Here is a 27,401-nt window from a genome sequence, read left to right on the forward strand (position 1 = left end):
CCCCTTGGGACCCTTAAAATCTGTTTTAAAAAATTATTTTCAACTATCTGGAGTACGTCCAAGGGAACGTATCTCCATAATTCACTGCCGTAACAAGCTGTGGTTACACTTTTGGCCTTGTATAGTTGGAGTAGAGCGGCAACTGGGCTATTTCCCAACTTTTTTGAGAAATCCAATATAGCCGCGTTTACCCTTGAAACGTCTCCCTTCTTTTTCTGAATCACGGGTCCCCATTTAAGTTGGCTGTCAAAGAGGACCCCGAGATAGGAGAATGTGTGCGTTACAGGTATTTCCACTCCAGCTACGTTTAGGTGGTTTGGTTTTTTAAAGCCTTGGCCAACCTTCATTATGTAGGATTTAGTGTTATTAATACTTAAATCTCTGGTCTTCATAAAAGTGTAAAAGGAATCTAGTAAAATTTGGAGTCCATTGGCCGTTCTAGATAAAAGGACTGCGTCGTCCGCATATAGTAAAACCGGCAGACCTTTTCGACCAATGTATGGATAGTCTGTGTTGGTACTTAAAAGGGTCTCTTCCAGGTCGTTAATGTATAGATTGAAGAGGAACGGGGCCAGAATACATCCTTGCCGGACGCCCCGAAACACTCCAAAATATTTGGTCACTTTTAGGTCCTGGGTATATCTGACATTCGCTTTGGTGTCTGAATGTATGTCTTCTAGTAAGTTTACTAGGTTTTTGTCCACGCCCATTTTTTCCATGGCGCCCCAGAGTTTCCCACGGTTCACACAATCGAAGGCCGAAGAGAGATCCATGAATGCCATATGGATCGTTCCTCTTCGTGCCTTGGTGTACTTCCCGGCTATAAGATACAAATTCAGACATTGGGAAATGGTAGAATGTCCGGGCCTAAAACCATACTGGATTGGAGATATTATATTATTTTCCTCTGACCAACTAGACAATCTATTTAAAATGACTCCTCCTATCACTTTTGCCACAGAATTTATTAGCGATATCGGTCTGTAGCAGGCCGGGCTGCTACGGTCTCCTTTCTTGAATATAGGGACTATTGTAGATACCCCCCATGATTTTGGGCATCCACATAACACAGCTGCATTAAGTACTGCTGTGAGTACCGGCGCCCATAGTGCTTCGCGTGACTTAAAGAGGTCAGGCGGAAGTCCATCGGGAACCGGGGCCTTATTATTTGACAGACCTTTAATTCCTTTATGGTAAAACACAAAAAGTCCCTAATTGTCTGGGAGTACCCTCTGTCACGGCCCCTTGTTCCCCAAAGGACCTAGCGTAACTCCAACACTATTGTTGTGTCACACCTGGTCCTGTCATACGACCTGGACCCCACTGACAGTTATGAGAACAAGACTTAACTACTCGAGGTCCATTTAACACACTGAACTTGCAATGAAACAGATATAATTCATGTGGCATTCAAAAAAAGGTCTAACTGTATTTGTGTATATTAAAAACAATAATTTATTAAAATCTCATCACATTACAGCACATCACAGTTTGCATCATTATACGAAAACATTACAATAAAAACCAAAGAGTCGACGCAGCGTTTCGGTGTCTTGACCAGTGTGTCACACCTTCTTCAGGACAGGTTTTTTTAAAAATTCACTAGAAAGAGAATGCCACAATTATACACTGTTTATAACAAGACCTCGAGCTATGACTATAAACATTGCACCCTTATACAAAAACATTTAAAAACCTTACACATTTTGACAAAACTAGTTACAACTAGTTTTGTCAAAATGTGTAAGGTTTTTAAATGTTTTTGTATAAGGGTGCAATGTTTATAGTCATAGCTCGAGGTCTTGTTATAAACAGTGTATAATTGTGGCATTCTCTTTCTAGTGAATTTTTAAAAAAACCTGTCCTGAAGAAGGTGTGACACACTGGTCAAGACACCGAAACGCTGCGTCGACTCTTTGGTTTTTATTGTAATGTTTTCGTATAATGATGCAAACTGTGATGTGCTGTAATGTGATGAGATTTTAATAAATTATTGTTTTTAATATACACAAATACAGTTAGACCTTTTTTTGAATGCCACATGAATTATATCTGTTTCATTGCAAGTTCAGTGTGTTAAATGGACCTCGAGTAGTTAAGTCTTGTTCTCATAACTGTCAGTGGGGTCCAGGTCGTATGACAGGACCAGGTGTGACACAACAATAGTGTTGGAGTTACGCTAGGTCCTTTGGGGAACAAGGGGCCGTGACAGAGGGTACTCCCAGACAATTAGGGACTTTTTGTGTTTTACCATTATCCTACCCCGTCCCACATTGGCATATAGGGGATCTCCCTCTTTTTCTTGTACTTTAATTCCTTTAACTATTTCCTCATTTGTGAAGCATAGAGAGATATCTCTACCTGTACCTGAATTGTGTTCTGCCTGTGATTCATTATTTATAAAAATAGAACTGAAATGGTCTATCCATTCGTCCTCTGATATGTTTGTGCCCACATTTGGGATGGTAGGACAATCAAATATTGGTTTGTTGATTATCTCCCAAAACTTCGAGCTATTTTTTAAAGTCTCGGGCTCTAGGAGTGACTCCCATACACTTTTTTTAACAGCTCGCTTGCGAGTAGCCAGTGATTTCTTATAATCGTTTCGCAAACCCCTGATGATCAATGGATCTCTCGGTTTTGTTTTTAAAGCTTTCTTGAGCTCGCGACTGGCCTTTGAACAATCACTGTCAAACCATTTTGGATTGCAATTTGAATTTATCCTTCCCTTATTGGGTACCATTAGAAGAGACTCCACCTTGTTAGCTATCTCCTTGAAGGATGTCAGGATTTGCGTCGGAGCTGATGCAGGGGAAGTACATATCATTAATTCTTGATTACAAACTGCACTAACAGAGGTATAAAATTGATCGCAATCCACCATTGCCCATTTTAAGCGACGCTTCCCATTAATGCATTTTAAATGGCCACGGTCCTCACGAGGAATGTATTTTTCAAGTAGACTCATGCCCATAGTAATGCATAAAGGGTTGTGGTCGCTGTAAATACTCATGAGGATTCTAAAATCCTCGATGATATTAACAAAGTCAGCTGAGATAAGGATGTGGTCTATATATGTACCTGTGGCATGGCCTTTAAAAGTAGGGATTCGGAATACAGTATGATCAGGTACTGTCGACATTGCCGTGAATAGATTGTTTTCATTCATTAACTCATTTAACCTTGTACCCCTACGCGAGTGTTCAAAGTGTATTCCTTCCATACTGTTACAGCCCAATTGTCCAACAGGTCCCACGCTAGGGTTCCCACATAAATGTGTGTTAAAATCACCTACTAGGATTTTAGAGCATGGCAGAGAACTATCAATTGCCCCTAGCAAATCACGTAAGGTTTCTATATTGCATTCTCCAGCCTGGTTCACAGAATTATAAAAATTAAACAGTGCAAAATTAGTTTTACCCCTTCTGAATTCCAAAACCTGTATGTTATTGTTACCAGATTTATGTTCATTTTTGTGACATATAAGCGACAAACTGACAAAGATGGCCAATCCCCCTTTAGCTCTTCCACTTGCAGATGGTATTGCCGGGATTATGAAACTCTGATATCCCTCAATGTACAGGTTTTTCCCTACTACCCAGGTTTCTTGGAGACATATTATGGGATATTTTTTAACATAGTGCAGCCAGTCATTATCTTGCATTTTATCAGAAAGTCCGGCTATATTCCATGATAACAATGAAAGTCCCTCCACACATTTTTGACCTCCACATTGTGTTCTGTTCAAATTCTCAATTGCAGGAGGGTTGGTAGTAGGGATTACAGTATTACACGTATTCACATTCACTATGCCTACGTCTTCTGGTAGTCATTCTACCCCTTCCAGCCCACCCTCTGCAGAGAAAATATCATACCTATTGGAAGTGGGGATATTAAAGTAATGGGGATCTGTATGATATGGACGTGGTGGTTGGTCATATCCGTCCCTGCTATAACCCCAGTTATTTACTGGTACATCAAAACCCCAACCATTTGTTTTTTCTGGCCATATTGGTCTAGTGTAGGTATGATTAGGCTTAGGGTATGACATACTCCTTTGTTTTTTACCAAAAAATTCCAAAGTGAGAGGGATGATAGTACCACTCCTTCGTTGTGGTGGTAGAATGTTTGGAAGGATATTTGGTAAGACTGCAGAGTTTGCAAAGTTTATAATTATGCAGTCGCCTTTAAATTTTTGGGGGTTTTGACCTATCCAAGTGGCCCTTCTGGCTGATTTAATATCTCTAGCTAGCTGTTGCTTCCCCCAGGGGGCCAACCGCATATTGCCCGATAGCCAGTGTAGGGCTTTACTTGTTAGCGCCGTAGATGATTCAGTTTGGTCCGGTGTTAAAGGGGGAGCATTTGCTAAAACCAGCACTAAAGGAGCTGCATCCTCAATGAAGTGTAGTATATCTTCTTCTGCTCTTGGAAGGGTTATTTCTGGTGGTTGTGGAAGGTGGATGTCCCTTGACGGTGACTGGTTGGATGCAGTATTTGGCGTCTGATCCGAGAGATTTACCCTTGTGGTGTTAGGAATTGTGCCTGTATCTGGCTGGAGGCCAAGTACCTCTTTTACAGGCATGGCCAGATTTTTAACTGAACCGGATATGTTGGACACCTCTTCCATTAACTTCTTTTGATCTCCTCCCAGCTTTTTCACATCTGCGGACAACTTATCCAGTTTGGCCACTACCGGTTTAATTAGAGCTCTAAATTTGGTGTCAATTAAATCTGCTATCCTGGATATAAGCTCTTCTTCCATATTTAATTTTTCGTCCTCTTCTAATTTCCTCCTACCTTTTTCCCTGCTTCTCAGTGGTGACGCAGCCCTCTTCCTCCCTGTACTAACTCCACCGCGAAGTAGTTGGGTTTTTCTACACTTTCTAATCGCTCGCGAAGCTGGAGCTTGAACAGGGGGATCGGCTTCTATGGTTGTCTGCTCACTGTCTTGTGCAGTATGGTTTTCTTCAGGATCTACTATCTGTGAGTCTGAGACATTGATCGTAGCTATATCTTGACCCTGAGCTATATTGATACTCATGTTTGATGGACCGTTTTCGAGTATCTCAGAATCTAAAATTACACTTCCCTCAACCTGAGATGGAATATCTAACCATGGTGAGTCTGGTGAGGGGCTTAAGGAGGATAAATTTGGGGAGAGACTAAGACCTAAAGATTGTCTCCTATCGTTATTGATCTTTGACACTACTTGTACCATATAGTTTTCAATGGAATTACCCCCCACCGCAACATTCTTCTTTGGCATTTTAAAATGAGGTAGATGTTAAGTCCTAAAAAATTGGCCAATTGCCAAAACAAGCTAAATCACGGTAATACAGTGCAAAATTAAAAAAAGGGTGAACGAGTATTTCAGGGATTAATAGTCTTACTGTATAGTACAAATCAGGTTCAATAGAGGCAGAGTGACGTGCCCAGTCCGGTCTCAGCCTGTCTCGGACTGTCTAAGACTGTCCGCCCTTTGTCCGGGCTTCGTCCGGCGTCCCGCACACGCGTCCCGCTATGCGTCAGAGGCACGTTTTTATAGGAGGGGTAGGGGCGGGAAGAGACTCCAGGTGCGCTGCGTTGATCCTGCGCGGAACCCTGGGTCTCGCAGTCCCGGCCCCTGTTAAAGACGCCTCACACTCTCCTTTCTGATGGCAAAGGGTCGGTTACTCCACTCCACCGCTTCTGCAGGCAAACAGGCAGGATTTCCGAAGCAAGTACACGAGTTCTGCAAACAGCTGCGAGCGGCTCCCGCGAAGCGGGGGCCGCGAGCTGTTATAAAGGCACTGGTCAGCACAGGCTAGGCAAACGGGGAGGAGCAGGGGCGGGAAGAGACTCCAGGTGCGCTGCGTTGATCCTGCGCGGAACCCTGGGTCTCGCAGTCCCGGCCCCTGTTAAAGACGCCTCACACTCTCCTTTCTGATGGCAAAGGGTCGGTTACTCCACTCCACCGCTTCTGCAGGCAAACAGGCAGGATTTCCGAAGCAAGTACACGAGTTCTGCAAACAGCTGCGAGCGGCTCCCGCGAAGCGGGGGCCGCGAGCTGTTATAAAGGCACTGGTCAGCACAGGCCGGGCAAACGGGGAGGAGCAGGGGCGGGAAGAGACTCCAGGTGCGCTGCGTTGATCCTGCGCGGAACCCTGGGTCTCGCAGTCCCGGCCCCTGTTAAAGACGCCTCACACTCTCCTTTCTGATGGCAAAGGGTCGGTTACTCCACTCCACCGCTTCTGCAGGCAAACAGGCAGGATTTCCGAAGCAAGTACACGAGTTCTGCAAACAGCTGTACTCTAGCAGATCCTAATTTACCAGAACCCATAACGAGCTCTTCCGAGGCAGTCCATGACATGCACTTCACGAATCACGGGAGCAACTCTTGTATCAGCTGTTTCAATCACAATATAAGTGTCAGTCGCTGTCACCTTCAGTAGTGGACGGAGGGCCTCTCTCACTATGGTAATCTCCGCCGCGCTGTCCAGCAAGGTCAGAGCCCAAGTCCGATTCCGAAGCCTCGTTCTCACAATCTGGGGCATATCGATGCGCCGTTAAGGCTGCGACTTTCTTCTTGGCAAACTGCGGTCTCTGAGGCGTAGAGCCCTCCTGCTTGTCTGCACTGTTGCGCGGGCGGGGCTGACCACGTCCTTGCTGGCCACCTCGGCCCCTGCCACCCCCTCCACCACCTGTTGACGGAGCCGATGAGTCCTGAAATGAACGAGGAGAGCGTTGGTCAGAAGCCTGAAACAGATCAGGAGATTTAATCATCGCACGGTCGCGCAAATCATAAACACGTTCCGACTGCGCAGGCAACGGAGACGCAGGGCGAGATGTTTGAGCCTGTTGTTGCTGTTGCTTACCCTGTTTCTGTTTTAAGGCCAATTCTGTTTTTTATTGGAACTGGGCTGAACCGCCGCTGCCGAAGATTGTCCCTGGGGCTGCTTTATCTCTTTATCAGAAAAAGGCTTAAGACCCTTGGCATTGCGGCCAACCGTTTTATAAGCCGCCACAATTATCTTCGCTAACTGTCGGGGTTTCTCGGGGTTTCTCGGGCCGGGAATCGCCTTTAACGCGTTAGCCACCTGAAAGTTCACTTCATCCCCCTTGACATTCGCAAGGATCAGTTTGCAAACTACATCAAAGATGCCACACAGGCGGATACCCAATTCAACCGCAGACTCCGGTCCGTGATCATCTTGAACAATTTAAGGACCGTAGACAGATTGGACATAGACGGGGTGCCATAGCACCTCGAATAGACCGCTGCAAAAGTCTTACCCCACGACTCACAGTCAACAAGCACAGGTCCAAATCCTTTGACAAGCTAAGCGTTAGAATCCCGTGCTTCTCACCAGGAGTCGTTTCGGAAATACCGCTTCCAGCTGGTCAAATTCCACGGCAAGCCAGAAAGGAAAATCATCCTTATCCTGGGGCTTCTTGCCCATTACGGAATTCACCATGACAGGACTGATTTTCAAACCAGCCTGCCCTGCCGGAAGGGCTGCATCTCTAGGGGCTGCCCCTTGAACATTACGACTTGTGTAATGTACAAGGGCTCTAATCACAACAAAAGCGACTACATGAAGTCGCCTAAGTTCACCTAAGTTACAATTGCCGTGATTAGGGTGAGGAGTAAATCCAGCTAAAGTGGGCCAATTTGCGCCCGAAATGGACAAAGGACCTAATCTCGGAGCGGTCAAAGAATGGGGTAGGGCGCCACCAAACCAAACTCCATGCTGCCAAACATCAATAGGAACTTCCTATGCCCTGTACGGAGCATACTCAGCAGGTACAGGTGAGGCAGTGTATGAGTGGAACACACCAGAATTTGCGTCCACTGCCGGAAATGTCACCCCCGAATAAAACAGTTCGTACGGGTAAGCATGTTCCGCACTCACCACCAGAACCACAGCCAAGCCATCCAAAGGAACATCATAAGCCCGCAAATGATCACGCACCGCAATGCGACTATGCAGCGGGATGTCCACGCCTTGTGCCATGGCTGCACAGGAACGCGAAAAAACAAAGATTACTTTGTAGCACAACTGGATAGTAATTCAAGGAAACCGTTTTAGATAGATTCAAGCTTGAAAAGACCTATTTCAAAAATAGGTAGGTTTTTCCGACACCACCGTTTTCCGGAAACAGGAATGAAGGGGTTAAGGTTTGAAAGATATACTACTCGAGTGTCATGATATAAGGCCAACAACGTATGGGAGCCATGTCGCAGGGATTCCGTTCTCTTACAGAACTGTGCATAGAGATCAGGAACCTCAGTGAATTAGGGTGACCCAAAACTCACCTCAGTTTCCAAAATCCCCTTACCGAGCTAGCTACAGTGTCTCATTGGTCATAACAAACTCCCAATGACTTAGACAAACCAGAACATGAACTTAGGTTACCTCAGGTATCGTGGAACACATGAACACTCTTTCGCTCTATAATCATTTCAAACCAGAACGTAGAGTAACAGAGGACACGTGCACTTTTGAAATATGTATTATTCAATGCAAGGTTCTCAAAAACAGTATCTTATATAATACAAAAAGACATATTATAAGAATCAGAGCTATCAGCATAGTTACTAGTCCATAATAAGCAAACGGTGATAGCATATTATAATGCTAAAATCAATAGAAATTAATAAAACCTATTTATCGCACTCCCTAATTAGCATACTATATTATATCTAAGAAGGTCTCATTTGGGTTTTACCTCTAAATGTCAGGAGGAGAGGATTACATCATCTGCTGCCTGCTCTCTGCATGCGAAGCATCATCAAGTGTGTTTTTGCATTCTCAGTAACTCTATCTTAAACCCGCTTAGAGCCCAATGTTGGCAGCAACTGTATTTGTGTTATGTCTAATGTGGTGCGAGGATCAGGCCTCCCAGCAACCTTGTGTTAGGTTATTCTTAGAGGGTTCGGCACTCAGTGTGCAAACAGTGTACCAAGTGTACCAAGCACGACTGATATAAGAGCAATAACATATTATTCTCAAATAAATCACATCTTTCGTCTAGGTTGAAAGCTACAATAACAATTATGTGTCGTGTGCAAACTGAAGCCGAAGGAAAATATGTTGTTTAAACATTTAATAAACTCATGCTAACTTAACACAGTATATAGAAAAGCAGTAACTATATGACACTGCCAAGCCATGTCTTTCCTGGACCGGAATCAAGCATCCTAGGACCGGTTTCTGGCTATCAGCCGTCTTCAGCCAGGATAGCTTGACTCCAGTGGTGTGGAGAGCATGGGACTCACATCTGAGCATACCCATCCCACTCGGGGTGACAAATGCAAAAACAACAGTTGATGGACAGAATGCAGAACAATGTCATACATTCACACCAGTACAGAGATCTGGGCATAAATCCATCGTTTTTTTGCACTCCACACCACCCCAGTTCAGACATGGCCATATGCAAATCAGCCTTAACCCTATTCCTCATGGGAAAAGTCCAGCCCGAACTGCCAAGCCATGTCTTTCCTGGACTGGAATCAAGCATCCTGGGACCTGTTTCTGGCTATCAGCCGTCTTCAGCCAGGATAGCTTCACTCCAGTGGTGTGGAGAGCATGTGACTCACATCTGAGCATACCCATCCCACTCGGGGTGACTCATGCAAAAACAACAGTTGATGGACAGAATGCAGAACAATGTCATACATTCTCCCCAGTACAGAGATCAGACCTAAATCCATTGTTTTATTGCACTCCACACCACCCCAGTTCAGACATGGCCATATGCAAATCAGCCTTGACCCTGTGCCTCATGGGAACAGTCCAGCCCGAACTGCCTAGCCATGTCTTTCCTGGACCGGAATCAAGCATCCTAGGAACGGTTTCTGGCTATCAGCCGTCTTCAGCCAGGATAGCTTGACTCAAGTGGTGTGGAGAGCATGGGACTCACGTCTGAGCATACCCATCCCACTCGGGTTGACAAATGCAAAAACAACAGTTGGGAAGAAGACCATTGGGTAGAGTGTTTGCTGTTGTGTAAGGCTGAGTCAATCATTCGTCCTTCTGAATTCATGAAAATAAGAATTAGTTTAAATTTGATAATATTTATTGTACATTAAAATGTGTACGTCAATCTCTTTGGATAAACCATTTAAAGCCCTATATGAATAACGGATAATTGCTATTGTACAAAAATCCCAGGCCAGACCAGTCAACTTTTTAAATTGGTAAATTCTGTCTCCAGACCAGGTGCCACAACCATTTTAACTTCCTGTACTCAATGGTGGCTGGTGACATTTGAAAATGTTAGGGCGTAAATGTGCTAGATGAGTGCCCAGTGGCGAGTAAGCAAGCCCGACCACCATAAGCAGGGTTCGTGAGGCTTCTTTACCCCCTACAGAGAAACGTTTGTGGAAAAAGAGTGGCAAATGGTGCATTTTCAAGTAATTATGGAAAGCAAGAAAGTTGATAGCAATTGTGAAAGTGAAGTTATGACATCAATAAAGAGATTTCATCTGATATGGCTTTCATTACAATTAGCAGGGGGGAGACAACAGGACCCTTTAGCTCAGTTGCCAAGTTTGTGAAGGCATGCAATAATGCTGCCCCCTTTCTTTCCATGGCTTTGAAGTGCACCAGGAAATTTAAATGCTTGTCTAGGTGTACCCCCAGATATTTATAGTCATTGACAGATTCCAGCTGGTCGTTGTTTATTTGAAAAATTGGCAGATTTTTGCGTCGGCGTGATATGAGCATTGTCTCTGTTTTCTTAATATTTATGGTCAAAAGGTTCCTTTTTGTATAGGCGGACAAGTCGTCTAACAGACGTTGGAGGCCGATTCTTGTCTGGCTCAAGAGTACCACATCGTCCGCGTACGATAAGTGCGTTAGGCGAAAGGTGCCTAACTTGGGAGGATGTCTAGACTTTCTGCCAGATCGCTCATAAATAAGTTAAATAGGTGTGGGGCCAAGACGCATCCTTGCTTTAGTCCGTCAACGGTGTAGATCTTCCTGGTCAGACGTCGTCCATTGTCGACTTTTACCTGCATCCAGGTTTCAGTGTGAAGGTTAATAATGGGCGAGAGAATTGAGTCCGGTAGGCCCTGGTGCTTTAATTTCGCCCAAAGCATTTGCCTGTTTACACGGTCAAATACTGCTTTAAAGTCTACAAATCAGGTATGAAGATCGTGGGAGTTCTGTAGACTTTTCTCAGCAATAAGGCATAGGGCCATGGCGTTCGTCGTTGTACCCATGCCGCGCCGGAAGCCGGTTTGGTTCAATGGTGTTTTGCTGTTCATTTCTGACTATTCAGCCAGGTCCGCAAGTATCAGTGACGCGTAATTTTTTGATTCTGCTCCGAGGAGAGCATTCAGGCAATAGTTATTTGGATCCTTGTGCTCGCCACCTTTATAGATTGGGGATATAATAGCTCCCCTCCAGCTCTCAGGAATACTGCCTGTGTTGGTTACTGTTCAGAACAGTGAGCTGAGTTTGCTAGCCCAATACTGCGGGTCAGTCTTGTAGATGGCTTGTGGAACGCCATTTGGGCCTGGGGCGCTGTCTTGCCTGCTTTTCCCAATTATTTTTAAAATACTTCGTTCGCCATCATGCCTGGGCCATAAAGCTATTGGACCATTTACCTTTGCACTGGTCCCTTGGTGGACTGGGGCAGTGACTTCCCGCACTGTGTTGTCTGTTGCTTCGAGAGGCAAGATGGTAACTGACCGCTTGTTGTTGATTGAGAATGTATCCGTTAGGTGTTGGGACCATTGGGATTCGGTTATGCAGGCCATGCCTATTGGTTGGGCTGTCCGGTTTACAGAGTTAACTTGCAGCCAGAAGGCCCGCGAGTCGGCTTTCTTGATGTTATGCAATAATTTAGACCAGAACTCATTTTGTTTTTTGGTCCATATTAATTTCTTGTATTGGGTCCTGACCTTGCGTACGGCTGTCCAGACACTAGCGTTTTTGGTGTGTCCGCGTGCCTGTCGTATGAGTTTTTTCAGGTGTCTCTTTAAAGGTAGTGCTGATCTATAGAATTGGTTCCTAAAATTAGCAGAGGATCTTGTTATGTTGCTCAAGTTGGTCCTGAGGAGCTGCATCAAGTAATTATTCCAAATGATCGGGTTCAGGACATTCTCAGTCAGAAGATCTTCTGAAAGGAGGGAAAAAAGTAAGAGGAAAAGAATTGTAAAGGGAGTAACGATAAGGAAGAACGAGAAATAAGAAGGGGTCAGTAATGGGAGACATCAAGGAGATGGGGAGAGAGGTATATAAGGAGACAGAGAGAGGAACATATACTTACTAGAGGTGGGCGTAGTTCGTGAAGTAGCGCTACGCGAAGCTTAGAAGTGCACTTCAGACTTCGCGAGCTACGCGTACCACTTCGCTAACTGTGTAGTAGCATGTTCGCACTGTGCAAGGTGTCATTTTCAATGATTGCACAGTATGGACAAGCATCCGGCACTGTGCAATCATTGAAAACGGCATCTTGCACAGTGCGAGCTGAACTTTTCTTCCGCGTGAGTAGATTTTTTCTCGAGCTGCAGCTTTCTCAACGCGGACTGGTAGTATCTCATCGCGAGCGGTCGCGAGCATGCGCGGCCATTCGCAATGAGAAACCTGACCTTCCCACGTTGAGAATATCGCCGGGAGGATTATTTTCTATGCCCGCGAACAAGGAAAAAGTCTCGCAAGGAAGTAATTTTGCTTGCTCGCGTCGCCAACTTGACGTTGAGGGCCGCGAGCAAGCAAAAAATGACTGTTGCACTATGCTACGCTATGCATCTTTGCACTGTGCTACGTGCAGCTCTTGTAGTGCGAAGTTACAGAAACTATGCAAACTATGCGAGCATAGCGTAGTGCTTTGCCCAGGGATAATACTTAGAGATGGTAGCGGAGTGGGAGAAGGTAGAAAGTGGGGGAAATCATGTGTGAACTGAGAAATGGTCTGGAGAGCAAGGAAAATAGAGAGGATTGGAAAAATAAATTAGCAAAAGGGAAGGCCAGCAGTGATGAGGAGAGAGGAATCAGGTAGATAGGAAAAGAATGTGAGAGAGGCAAGAGAACGAGGGGTTGAGATGAGAGCTAGACCAGCATAAGAAATGGAATTCGAGAGAAGACAGATGAGATGGAGAACAGGAAAAAAGAAGATGAGGGAGTGGTGTGTGGTGCAGAGGACAGTATGAGAAAGACAGTATAGTCTGTATTACATATAAATAACGAAGATGCCTTTCTCCTGCTATGCTGTAGGAACATAGGATGGAGCACAATGAAGCAGGTCACAGAGGAACCAGGAGTCCTGAATTTTGATACACTCTTTCGTACTTGGATCAACAAATGTGTGATACTGGGCACATTACTCAGATACACTGTGAATTGTAAACGTAGTGCACTATGTTTGTGCAACCCCTGGTGCTGCACCTGCTGGCACTCTTAAACCAGCCAGTACTGCAAAAGTACAACTAAGATAGCGAGCACTGGCAAGTCCAGAGTGCTGCAATGCACAGGCTGTTTTATGGCGAGGTATGGAAAGTCTGTTTAGGCATTTGTGAGGCAAACAAGCCATATAGCCTACAGTGTGCCCACTATGGTAGGACAATTATTAAACGACCCCCTAGCTGGTAGGATTGTCCTGGACACAAGAACAAATACACCATTATAAAAAAACAATTTTCCTGTGATAACATCTTGCTCCTGCAGTTAATGGAGTCTATCGCTTCTTGTTCAGCATCTTAGACGGGGCGGAGGGTGTCATCAGAGCTGGAGCTTTGTGTGAAAATTTTCACAAGTGCGAGGAGAGCACTAAGAGGGAGCAGGGCTGGCTGGCAGCCTCCTCCATAAACAATGTGAGGAGTCCGAGAGCAGCTAGGCAATGGAATAAGTGACGGAGGGTCGAGGGCAAGGAGCTATGCAAATGCGTCTGTAGCACAGACTCATGCATGAGTACCGATGAGCCTTACCGCAAGGGGACACCGGAGATGCAGTCTGTTATGTCGCACCCATGGTCAGCTTTGTACCATCCTCCCATGGGCTCTTCTGCCATAGCACAGAGCGGTGTAGGATGTGCACAGTTCCCTGCTGCTGCTACTGCCGCCACTGATGAAAGCAGTGGAATTAGACGGGACATTATGTTGTCTAGTCAGTTTGGCCTAGCTTTGCAACTGCATTATTGTAGTGTCAAACCTCTGACCAGCCACCGAAGTTTCAGCTGTGAGGTATGTGTGCTGGCAAGTGCTAAGCATTTTTTACTAGCTAGGTTTATACAGGTAAGACTCAATGGAGTACGTATGTCAGGGAAAACCAGTGGGTTTTATTAGAAAGCCCTCACCCACCAACCTAGTTGGTGGCATGCTTCATCATCGGGCCCACCACAGTGGCACCTAACGTGCCCCGGGTGTGCTTCGACGCCAGATTACTGCGGAGCTGGTATAATTACTGAGTGTGCAATGTGGTGAGTATGAAGGTGAAGATTAAAAAGCCATACAAAAATCCCAGCACCCGAGGGTAAAAGCTATTTTAATGAAACTGGGTATCTGTTGGCACGTTAAAAAGGCAAACGGACACGGTGGAGTATGGATTATGACCTCCAGTGTCCTGTGTGGTCTACATGTTTCAGCCTGGCCTTTCTTAATTTGAAACAGGCTTTCCTCAGGACCAAGTGAGTATGTGTGGGGTTATAAAAATAATTTACAGTGAGTGTTTTTGGATTTTATGTGTAGCACGCACTAAGGTGCTATATGGGTGAGAAGGGGATTCCCTCTCGCTTTGCTACATATAACATAAAAGGGAAGACATACAGACGTACAGGGTAGAGTCATATTAGCATATTATTGCAAAAACAGTCGTCATTCCACCGTCTTGTAAGGTGAGTGAGCGAACTATACATGGCTAAAGTGTGGTCTTGTCAGTGGCAAGACTCATGTGATAGTTATCTAGAAGCCGGTTGTAGTGGTGAGCTAGAAAACGAAAATGCCAATGTGAGGTTCAGGTAAGTGAAAGAAAATCAATTATTGTCCTCACACAGTATTTTAGCTGTTCAAAGCCTCCTTGGGTCGCCTGGCAGAGAAAAAGACCCTAAAAGAAGGTAGTATTGGTTTTATAAAGTTATCCGACCTGTAAGGGAAGACCTCAACACCTTACCCCCACAGTTGCTGTAGCGCGCAGCCTCAATTACTCACGAAACTGTCGATCTGGTTCCTCCTTGGACCTGTAATCCTTCTGCGGCGCCCGGTTGTGAAAGGAGGGCTAGCCGAGCATGTTTATTTAAAGCCTCCGTAATTGTCTGCACCTGGGTCGGGGTAGAAACAGAGGGAGGGGTGCTGCGCTGAAAGCGCCATGTCATGCGCGCTCTGCGCATGCGTGCCGTGAGTAGTAGTCCCTACTCGGCTAGCCCTCCTTTCACAACCGGGCGCCGCAGAAGGATTACAGGTCCAAGGAGGAACCAGATCGACAGTTTCGTGAGTAATTGAGGCGTAAGGTGTTGAGGTCTTCCCTTACAGGTCGGATAACTTTATAAAACCAATACTACCTTCTTTTAGGGTCTTTTTCTCTGCCAGGCGACCCAAGGAGGCTTTGAACAGCTAAAATACTGTGTGAGGACAATAATTGATTTTCTTTCACTTACCTGAACCTCACATTGGCATTTTCGTTTTCTAGCTCACCACTACAACCGGCTTCTAGATAACTATCACATGAGTCTTGCCACTGACAAGACCACACTTTAGCCATGTATAGGTCGCTCACTCACCTTACAAGACGGTGGAATGACGACTGTTTTTGCAATAATATGCTAATATGACTCTACCCTGTACGTCTGTATGTCTTCCCTTTTATGTTATATGTAGCAAAGCGAGAGGGAATCCCCTTCTCACCCATATAGCACCTTAGTGCGTGCTACACATAAAATCCAAAAAACACTCACTGTAAATTATTTTTATAACCCCACACATACTCACTTGGTCCTGAGGAAAGCCTGTTTCAAATTAAGAAAGGCCAGGCTGAAACATGTAGACCACACAGGACACTGGAGGTCATAATCCATACTCCACCGTGTCCGTTTGCCTTTTTAACGTGCCAACAGATACCCAGTTTCATTAAAATAGCTTTTACCCTCGGGTGCTGGGATTTTTGTATGGCTTTTTAATCTTCACCTTCATACTCACCACATTGCACACTCAGTAATTATACCAGCTCCGCAGTAATCTGGCGTCGAAGCACACCCGGGGCACGTTAGGTGCCACTGTGGTGGGCCCGATGATGAAGCATGCCACCAACTAGGTTGGTGGGTGAGGGCTTTCTAATAAAACCCACTGGTTTTCCCTGACATACGTACTCCATTGAGTCTTACCTGTATAAACCTAGCTAGTCTTTCTTGATTTTTGATATATAAAAGCGGGGATTCAGACTAGCTTACCTAGTCCTCCCTCTCTCCTTTGATTTAGTGAAGCATTTTTTACTGCCACCACTTCAGTATGGAGAGGAACAAGCATGTGCAATCGCGGCTCGGGGGGGGGGATTGGGAGGAGGGGAATGGGGGAACCGTGCAGAGGGGATGGGTCGGGGAGAGTGGAGAACTAAATAATAAACAGTAAACTTACCTCACAGCAGGTCCGCACCACATCTGCTCCCCTTGACGCCTTCATGAACAGCACTGGAGCGGACTGGTAGCCCCTCTCAGCCAATCCTGGCAATGCCAGCAGCGCCAGGATTGACTTAGGGCACGGCTACTCTTCACCCGCCGCATGCCCATGGGCATGCGCAAACAAGTGAAAACAAAAGTGCGCATGAGTGGGCACGGCTAAAAATGTTCCCTCCATCCCCACTCATGCGCACTTGTGTTGTGCTGCTGCCTGTTGCCCCCCACTAGTGTGACAGTCATGTCCGTCAACATGACGCCAGAACGCCACCCCCATCAGTCTCTGAAGGGGTGGGCCGTACGGCGTCATGCTGACTGACATGATTGTCAGTTCTCCCTCGGCATCTTTGATCTTAAGTAAACTGATTCAGTTTACTTAAGTTCAGAGACGCTGAGGGAGCTGCGGGCGGGGGGGGGGCTACGCCTGTACGCCCCAATGAACGCACCGGGCCTACCTGTACTTCATTTTGAAGCAGTAATTTAAGGGACTCGTATTAGGTAACACTGAGTCATTGTAATGGAAGGAGTGACAGGAAATGTCTGACATCCAAGAACTTCTATTCAGCAGGAATTAACATTTTGAACACCTTAAATCTGTGTTTTTCCATATTAAATTGTGCCTCTTATGCCCCTTTGAATTTGTTTCAAGAACAAAACAGACCACCAACTCCAATTTAGCTTCAATACAATAGGGAAAATTGATTTAAAATGTAACTTGCTTCTGGATGGGTTACATCTCGATGTGTGGTGACAACCAACATCAAGAGACTTGATGTATTCCTTCTATTTACCCCACCATTAGGGGTGGGCGGAAGTCATGGAAGGGACTATGCGGAGAGGCACGGAGATTGAACAAATCTCTGTGCCTCTTCGCAATATTTCCGTTTAGCGAGACTGCCCGCCTCCCACCCGCCTCCCGCCCGCCTTATTAATTATATTAACAGGCTACAAATAAAGGTAAATAAAACTTACCTTATTGAGCTGCATACTTCCCCATCGCGGCTTATTCTTTGAAACTGCAAAGAAGAAGCCATGATGGGGAAGTTTGCAGCTCAATAAGGTAAGTTTTATTTAACTTTATTTGTAGCCTGTAAATCTAATTTAATAAGGCGGGCGGGAGGCAGGAGGCGGGTCGGCGGCCAATTTCCTTTCCGCCCGAGTATCGCACATTCCGTGGGCAGAATAGAAATGTCCGCCCGCCCTTACCCACCATGCCTTGTACAATAGAATACATTATCTTTTCAACAGTCCCTGTGCTTTGGGTAGAAGCTTTGCTCTGTACTACTTGTGCAAAATTATATTGTCTAATACCCCTCATTGTATGGAGCATACATGGTGTGGATACAGAGTTAGCATCCCAAATGGAGGACCAACTGGGGTATTGAATCGCATTGGGGAATGTAATGAGACTCCCTGAAGGTGGCAAACAAAGGAGGTTTTCATCAGAAAGGCATATAGAGTACACAAGTAACCGAAGGTGTTTATATAAATAAGGTGGAGGAGTCAATCCCCGACCTAGACAGTAGTGTTAAGTAGAAGGCTGGAATAATAAAGAAAGTCATGGACAGCAGTAGAAAATATGAAGAACTACATGTGTGTGTAAGAAATTGGCTTGTTGGTTGACTGGAGTGTGAGCCCTAGTCAAGCAGCAACCACAATTCTTGACAGAAAAGCACAGAGCAGTCCGGCTTAACTTAGAGGAAATGTGTAAGGTTTTGTACAACACTTTTAACAGTAAAATTGTGAAAAATCACCAAAAAAATATCCCTTTCCAGTTTAGAAATATAGAGTCATTTTTAATAAACAAACCAAGACTAAAACAAAAGTCTTATCAGTCGAACTGAAGATATTCATTTCAACGTTTTGAGATAAAATAGCACTAAAAAGCACAAAGAGCCAGCTGTGGATATCTGGTTGTGCCGGACCGGGCGATAGTCACAAGCTCAGGCCAACCACAATGGAGCGCAGGCCAGCTACAGGGACCCAATTTGGCCAGCTGAACAAAGTACCTTAAATCCCGGTTTGCAAAGCATTGACAGGATCCCTTTCGAAGATGCATCGCACAGCTGAGCTAATGGCAGCCGCGCCGGTGGTGGGAGTACCTACCGGGCGGTGACGTGGGGTGAAGAGGGGGAGGGTGTGGGGTAGTAATGTATGGATTACAGAAGTTAACAGGTAAGTAAACATATAAATAAATAAAATGAATTTTGTTGTTTGCACTGCATCACCAAATGCGATGCAGTGCGCACTACAACATTTGATTTATTTATTTATAAGTTTACATACCTGTTAAAATCCGTAATCCATACATTACTACCCCCCACACTGCCCCTCCCACTCCGCACGTCACCACCCAGCAGTTACTCCCACCACCGGCCGCCGCTGGCTAATGGTTCTGTTCCAAGGTGTGGCAAAGCTGCGATATAAGGTTTGGCATTGTCATCAAGGTTGAGGTCTTGAGATGCGAAGTGCGGCATCAAGGATGCGTTACAGAGGCAATGCTATGTGTCAGTTCCGTCAACCTGTGAGGCTATGCTGAAGAGTCCAAAATCGCCATGAGGCTGCCGTTGACAAAGGATGTGAGGGACTGTGCAGACGATGCGTTAAGCAGCGGTGGTTCAGAAGTGGTTTTGGTCTGTTGCAGTGATGATGGTCTTTGCTACGGGCCCAATCCACCCACAGCGGCTATGCATGAGTTCTGCTTGGGGTTGTGCCAAGCAGCAGAGGAGATGCATTGGTTACTCTGGATAGACAGAGGCTGGCAGAGAACCTACGGCCCACTTCCAAGAGTACAGGACTTGGGTGGCACCACTTGGAAGAGTAGACTCACAGATGCAAGGATACAGGTGCAAGGTTCATGGAAGCCTATTGTCTCCCTGAGGATTCAGATTAGTTGGCCAGCCAACCAGGCCTTGAAGTCACTCAGGAGTTCTGGATTCAAGTGATGCAGGTCCAGTCCTTCTCACCCAAACAGTAGGACAGCACACAGCAGGTCAGCACAGCAGAGCAACAGTCCTTCAGAGCAGCAGTGCCGCAGAGTGGAAGTCCTTCACACAGAACAGCAGTCCTTCATCCTGGATGAGTATCCACAGGTCCAGTAGTGTATTGAGGAGTTGGTGTCTAAGATCCCCTTTTTATACCCTGCTGCCCGCTTTCTGGAAGGTGGGAAAAGCTTCTAGACAGTGGCTTTGAAGTGCTTGGAATTACCTGAATATCCTGCCTTGGCATGAAGCTAGCTGTAGTGTCAAAGTGGAGGTGATAGGTCCTTTGTGTGAGGGCAGAGCACTCACTATTTAGTTGCATGTGGGGCTGTGCTCAGCTCTGCCCCCCATTCTGCCAACAGATGGCCCTTTAAGGCGCATATAATCTGTCTATTGTGTGACTGTCTGGGAGTAATTCACAAAGACTAACTGTCAGTTACACCCAGTCATGTGACCCAAAGCAGGCTACTAGCACAAAAGAGCCAAGGACAGAAAAATGGCAACTTTCTTAAATTGGGCTTTTCAAAATGGTAATAAAAAACCCAACTTTACCATTTAATAGGGCTTTTTATTACAATTCCAAAGACACCAAACATGACATAGCTACCAGCATACAATTGGAAATAACAGTTTATTAAAAGTAATACAAAATCTCCAATGCTATCCTATGGAAGGGTAGGTCTCACAGTAGTGAAATATAAATGTAGGAGTTTTTCACTACTAGGACATATAGAGCTTGAAAGTACAGGTGCCACCTTTTATTGCATCCTGCCCTATGGGCTAGCTAGTATCTACCTTAGGGATGACTTATATGTGAAAAAAGGAGAGCGTAAGGCTTTGCAAGGGGTATTTAAACCTGCTTTGAGGCTTCAATGGCAGGCCTGGGAGGTAGGTGCTACTTAAGTGGGTGGCACAATAAGTGCCGAAGGCACAATGGTAGCATTAAATTTACCAGCCCTGGGTATATGGTATACCACTCTACAAAGGACTTACAAGCAAATTAAATATGCCAATTGGGTATGAGCCAATTTAACCATATTTTAAAGGAGTGACCACACCAACAAAAATTTATTCAGCAAATGTTGAAGGTAAAAGGCACAACATACCCAAATGGTTCTTTATAACTCTTCAAATGCACCATTTGTAGGAAAAATGATCATATGACTATTCCTAATAGCATTTAATTCTAAAGGTTTAGATGCAGTACTTATGCTTTTTGTTTCTGATACATATTAGATCTGTGGTTTTTATATTTAACAGATTAAAAAGACAAAAACAGCAAGATATTCTTTTATAATTGTTCTTCATTTACTTACTTTTGACCACACTGCTGCTGATGCAGCAAGTAATGGACAGACGGATAAAATCACTAGCGTTAATTTCCAGCCGTATACAAATCCAATGACCATCCCTGCCACAAATGTCGAAAGATATTGCGCAAACATTGAAAATTTGTCTCCAAGGCCATCACGAATGGTGTTGATGTCACTGTATGAAAATAGAGGGGAAGAGTGAGAGAAGACAAACAAGAGAAATAGAGAGACAAACATTATGAGTCAGGCAAATAAAAAAGTGTTGTCTGTATAAAAAGCAGTTTAATATACATGCAACTCTTATGGCCTGGTCTGGCATTCCTTAGACCGCCAGAATCACCGGGGTGCGGCAGTGGCAGTCTAGCCACCGCCACACCGGCAGTCTGACCGCCCCACTATGAGTTGGGCAGTTGGACCACCTAGGACCGCCGCCAGGGAACTGCTATTCCCTGGTGGTTTTGCGGTGATCAGGACCCGCGATGCGCAGCCCCACCAAGTTTCCTCTCCGTTTACAGTGTCATGGAGGTTCCCCCTCCATAAACACTGTGGCGGAGAGGAAACAAAGGGGGCTGCCTCCTACACATGTGGGTGCACAGAGGAGGGCATAACATGCACCCCTCTGTGTGCATGCACACCAGTTCCTGCATGACATGGACTTTCAATTCCATGCCAAGCAGGACCCTGCTGTGTGTTTCTACTACGTGCCTTTATCAAAGGTACTGCTGCCTTTGAAAGAGGAACCGCCATGGGATCTCCACACCGCCTGCCCACCAGACCACTTTTAGTCATATTTTGGCAGATGGGCGAGTATCGGAGTTGCTGGGCATGACGGTGGCGTACCATCTGCTCCTACACTGATGAAACTCGTTATCAGCACCAATGATGGCTTATGCTTACCTGACCACTATGTAAGTCAATAACATCAGTTAATTATTAGTGTCTGACATAATGACCCAAACCTGAGTGAAGAGCATATGCGACCGGTAAGGGACTATATGAATATCATTGATAATATATGACTAGCTGTGAGGTTGTTAGAATAACAATATTCCACTAGTATTTCATTTAATGTGCTTACAGATGAGTAGCTTTAGTTGAAAATTGCATTTTCAAGACTCATGTAAGTTATTTGGAGCCCGATGTAGGTCACCAAATACCGGTCGGTAACGGCCGAATTCGGCCGTTACCGACCGGTATTTGGTGATTGAGATGTAGGGGGCATTATTTTACTGAATCGGTAAATTTACCGATTCGGCAAATTTACTGAATCTGTAAAATACTGAATCAGTAATTTTACTGATTCTGTAAATCCCAGATGTAGGTAACACTGTTTACAGTGCTACAGGCCTTCAGAATTCGGTATTTTATCACCCAATACAATTGGGTGGTATAATACCGAATTCAGGTGTACATGCACATCTGTGCATGTACACCTGTGCCATGTGACACACAGACATGCCCTTAGGGTATGTATGTGTGCAACATGGCACACAAGCCTGGAATTGGGGTGCTACAGGGTGTCAAAGTGACACCCCGTTCACCCTTGCAGGATTCGGTATTTACTGATTCGGTAAATACCGAATCGGTATTTCCCATTGATTCCTATGGGCTTCAAGGCCCATAGGAATCAATAGGAAATACCGATTTGGTATTTACTGAATCGGTAAATACCGAATCTGTATTTCCCATTGATTCCTATGGGCTTCAAGGCCCATAGGAATCAATAGGAAATACCGATTTGGTATTTACTGAATCGGTAAATACCGAATCTTACAGACAAATAAGAATTACCTACATCTGCCGCCTTCCTATTTACCTATTCGGTATGATTCGGTATTTAAGAGTAGGTAAATAGGAATTACCTACATCGGGCCCCTAGATCTCAACATTTCAACCAAAAATATTTTATATAAATGTGCAGTATTTATTGATTTGTGTTAAATCTCTTACTACCATTCTCTGAATTTAAGACCTCTAAAGCTCTCTCAGAATTCATTACATTTTACAATCAGAGTTCCTTGCAAGGGTACGTTGGGTGATGAATGATTCAGCATATAAAACAGTGTTGACTCCAAAGGTCATTGTATAATGTGGATGTTAGACCTGGCATCCCTGGCGTGGGTTTCCCCTGTATTGTTGTCTTTGCCTCCGATGTTTTTGCTGTGTTTTGGACTTCGTTTTTGCTGGCCTAGATGCTTTGGGCATTTTGCCACTGCTCTTCAGTGCAAAAAAGCAAGTGATTTCACTATAAATTGTTGTCATAGATTAGTGTTTTCATAATTGACTTATATGGGTTACTGACATGTCCCTAGTACAGTGAACTGTGTGTGCCCTGGGCCTGTATACAAAATGCTGCTAGTGGGCTTGCAGCACTGATTGTGCCACGCACACAAGCAGCCTTGCAAATCTGTGTGCAGTTCGTACTGCCATATCGACCTGGCAAGTGTACCCACTTGCAGGCCCTTCCCTCCCCTTTTCTTACATGTGAGTCACCCCTAAGGTAGGCCCCAGATACTACTGTGGGCAGGCTGCAGTGTATGTGAAAGGTAGGACATGCCCTGATGAGGGTGGCATGTCCTGATAGTGAAATACTGCCAAATGTGTTTTTCACTGTTTAAGGCTATCTGCCTCATAGGATAAAATAGGGAGTTTACTTTTAACATCTTATAAGTATAACTGCCCATGGGAACCAAATGTGAAATGGGGATTAAGAATGCCGAACTCAGAATCTAAAGAGGCCTCTTTCAGTAAGGATGATTTTTACATTCTGGGTTTGAAACTACCTTTTTTTTATAAGTATCTATTTTCTCGCTTAGCAACCCTGTGGGCCTCTAATAAATTTGTGTATTGACTGTCTTGCTTTGGAGTGACAGGGACTGGGGACGTGAATTCTGTTCAGACAGCTACTTCGAGAGGTAAGGTCGGTCCTCCCTATCCACGGTGAGTCAGGGCTGGGCAGAATAGACCTAGGCTGCATTCAGAGTTGGGGGAGGAGATTTCTTTAAAACCTGAATTGGCCTGGTCTGCTTTGGACAATGCTGTCTCCATATCCTGCCGGGCAACTGCACCAGAGAGGACATGACTGGTTTGGGCTGGGCAAAGAGCTTCTCTGCCACCATAGAACAAAGAAATGTGTGCTATAAAAAGTGGGGACCAGACCCCAGGCATTTAGATCACTTTTGGACTTCAGAAGGAACCTCTGCCAAGGAGAAGATCAGGAAGAAGCTGGAGGACAAGTACTACCCCTTTGCTGGGTAGTGTCTGAGTTTGGCCTGCAGTAGCTGTTTCTGCCAAGGAGAGGAACAGTATGTGTATCCTGCTTGACAAAGTATCTCCAAGGGTTTTTAGGGAGAGCTTGCCCCCTGTTCAAGAAGTCTCAGGAACAGCAAAGACTTCACCATCCTTCTGGGTAACATCTCTGGAACTGCTGGTTTCAGTCGCAGCAGAAGAAAAGAGCAGTCAACTCTATCACCGAGTCTGACGCTGGTTCCGTGTCCTGATTGCAACATAGAAGGTACCACCACACTTCACACTGTGTCTTTGGTTTCACTGACACTGCTGGGTGACCGTCACCAAGCCATTGCTTGTACGGTGTTCTCGCTTCACTGTGCCCGGATGTCACCAACAATGTCATTGCCCGATCCAAACATCAAACAGCTCAGTCGCATTCACCGTGTCCTGCCAGCAATGCCTTGCGCACTGCCTCACTCCACATCATAGCCTTGGTCTCACCGACGTCGTCTGATGACCGTCACCGAGTCGCTGCCTGCTAGGCACCATGAGTGCACCGCATGCTGCTCCACTTCCACTTCACATCGCAACTGCAACGGTTGCCCCAAACGACTTGTGCCAATGGAACCGTCCGCAACGGGACTACCGACTGTTTTTGGGATACTTCTGCAATTTAAAGGTTATCTTGCAAGGTACATATTTTTCAAGTACTGTAGGGTGGATTTTTGTCATTTTTGGTCTTGTTGTTTTAGATAAAGTTTTGCTTATTTTTCTAAACTAGTGTTGTGTCCATGTGTAGTGGTTTCACTGGGTTACTGTATGCATGCACAAATGCTTCACACAATGCCTCTGAGATAATCCTGTCTGCTCGTGCCAAGCTACCAAAGGGGTGAGCAGGGGTTATTTTCAAAGTGTGTCCACCTTACCCTGACTGGGAAGAAGGATCCCTACTTGGGCAAAGGTGCAAACCATTGCCAACTAGAGACCCCCATTTCTAACAGTGGACAAAAAGGTATTTTGTCATGCTATAAACCAGAAATGAGTCAACATTATATGTGGCCAATATTTCTAATATCACGAATGGAAAACGTAGTCTTTGTTCTTCTATTATTCCGCTTGGCAGAGCAGTCAGTGTGGATTATATCATTCTAACACCTGCTAAAAATGCAAGTGCAGGCTCTAGATGGCACCAGATTTTTCAAAAAAATAACACTGACGCACATTAAATGTTAACTGCAATGTAAGATTTTAGTAGCTCGAGCGGTTCTCCCTTGGACAAGCTGCTCATTTCATCCAGAGAAACTGCGGAAATATCTTCCACTATAATAAAAACAATAATTAACAACTACAACACATATAGCACATGCTGCCATTTAACTGGTATCTAGGCATTGATATTAGGTGTTAATATAAACCCAGCTCACACCAAATTGATTAAAGGCTGAAGGGACCCATTGTGATTCGAAATCCTGGCCTTTATATTACACAGCAATCTCTACAATGAATGCTGTATGGGATTGAGCTATTGTACCTGATTAACAAAATCACTTTTGGAAAAGTGTATGTTTCACCGGTCTCAGCGTGTTAGGATTACATACACCAACAAACTATTGTTGCAAAGTCATCCTGTGTGCCCTGTGCACTCCTATTTTTTGCTGACTGGTACTGTTGGTAACTGACACTGACTGCCCCTGGGCTCTGTTTAATCAGGCTCGGGCCAGTGCTATGTTGAAAACCCAGTGAAAACACACACATGCATGTGCGTACACTATATATTAGGGTACACTTATAATTGGCATGACCTACCCTACAAGTCCCTAGTAGCTAATAGGGTAGGGGATTAAAACTACCTACAAGTTCCTAGTATTTAATAGGGCATGGCAGTTTAGAGGTCAGCAGCACTTTCTCCACATGCTTGCGTGCACTGCTGAGAGCCTGATGCCATTTTAAATGCAGACTTTTGTTGCAGCACTGGCTTTAAATGTAAATTGTGCCCAAACTCGAGTTTGGTGGTAGGGTCACCTAAAAAGTGATAAACTGCTTTTTAGGTGGCCCCAGGGTCTCTCCTTTGTGTACCAGGGGCGCGGGGGGGGGGTCATGTAATAATAAGGAGAGCCCATATAAAATATGTTTTCCATGCCCTGGGGATAGAGACATGCACATTTGTATGTAAATGTAAATGTATAGGCATTTATATAGCGCGCTACTTACCCGGAGGGTCCCAAGGCGCTTCGACCGCTGCGAATCCCCTTCCTGGCTTCCCTGAGAGATGGTCCCTTAATGGATATCTCCAGGGAGAGACCAGGCATCCCCGGCGGTCTGGTGGGGCCGTTAGTGAAGATGAGGCAAGCTAATGCCCAGAGTTTCCGAGTGTGATCGCTGATCAGAGTGGGCACCGAGGTGAGAGAATTATCGAGTCCGCTGACCCTGGTCCAAAAACCTGCCGCGCCAGGAATCGAACCCTGGTCCCGGGCCGTCCTCTGCTCTCGGGTCTGCCGCCTCTAACCAGTGAGCCACACTACCTCACTTCACTTTCCCTGTTGTAGTAAACTGCCTTCCAAAATCAACGTTGGTGCTGGGAGCACTGTAGAGTGAGGATCTATACTATTTGTGCATATTCAGGACTCCTAGAGGCTCTCCTTGGTGTCCCAGGGGTGGGGGGTCATGTAACTATAAGCAGGGCCTTTAGTAAAGATGTTTTATATGCCTTGGTGATGGAGACATTTCACATTTCATTTTCCCCATTGTAGATACCGAGCCCAATAGGATAACATTTCAATAGTTTATGAATGCATAACTATCGCTAGGAATTAAAAGAAAATACCATTCAAAGACTTAGGAGAATGGTATTGAAAAATCCAACCATATGCCATTGTTGAATCTATCTTACAGATTACAGAAAAGAAGTCACAAGATATTCCTGTCTGTAAGCCAAAATTCAGCTTCCCTGCCCCCTTCCCTGATTGGTCAGAGTTAACAGGATTAGCCAGGCTGCTTTGATGAAGTGATAAGTGTCTCACCCAGGGAGAGGCTATCTGGTGGGGACACAGGAATGCCAGACAGGGGGGAGAGGTCACAAAGCATGAACCTTCAAAGGGGGAATATGACAGGCAGGCCATGTCAGGTCCATCTAAGCACCAGCCCCTCGGACCCAGCAAGATGGCAAGCTTAAGGCAGGAATTTGAGATGGTAGGAGGAGGAGAGCTATGCAAATGAGCCATACTGGAGGTTAGTTTAACTAGTTCTTACTCCTCTGCCGAGATTTCAGACATACTGAATTTCG

The 27,401-nt window shown here is 45.2% G+C and overlaps 1 protein-coding gene across 2 annotated transcripts in view; it reads right to left on the bottom strand.

Moving 5' to 3' along the window:
• LOC147688996 (ATP-dependent translocase ABCB1-like) overlaps positions 1-27,401 on the bottom strand; it is a 684,547-nt gene that overhangs the window by 542,944 nt on the left and 114,202 nt on the right. For both annotated transcript variants that reach the window (XM_086941883.1, XM_086941882.1), the window contains exon 5: positions 20,891-21,062. In XM_086941883.1, coding sequence (XP_086798009.1) covers positions 20,891-21,062 — 172 coding nt within the window. The remainder of the gene's footprint in view (positions 1-20,890; positions 21,063-27,401) is intronic.

The sequence above is a fragment of the Lissotriton vulgaris genome, chromosome 10, assembly GCF_964263255.1.
Source record: "Lissotriton vulgaris chromosome 10, aLisVul1.2, whole genome shotgun sequence".
NCBI lineage: Eukaryota > Metazoa > Chordata > Amphibia > Caudata > Salamandridae > Lissotriton > Lissotriton vulgaris.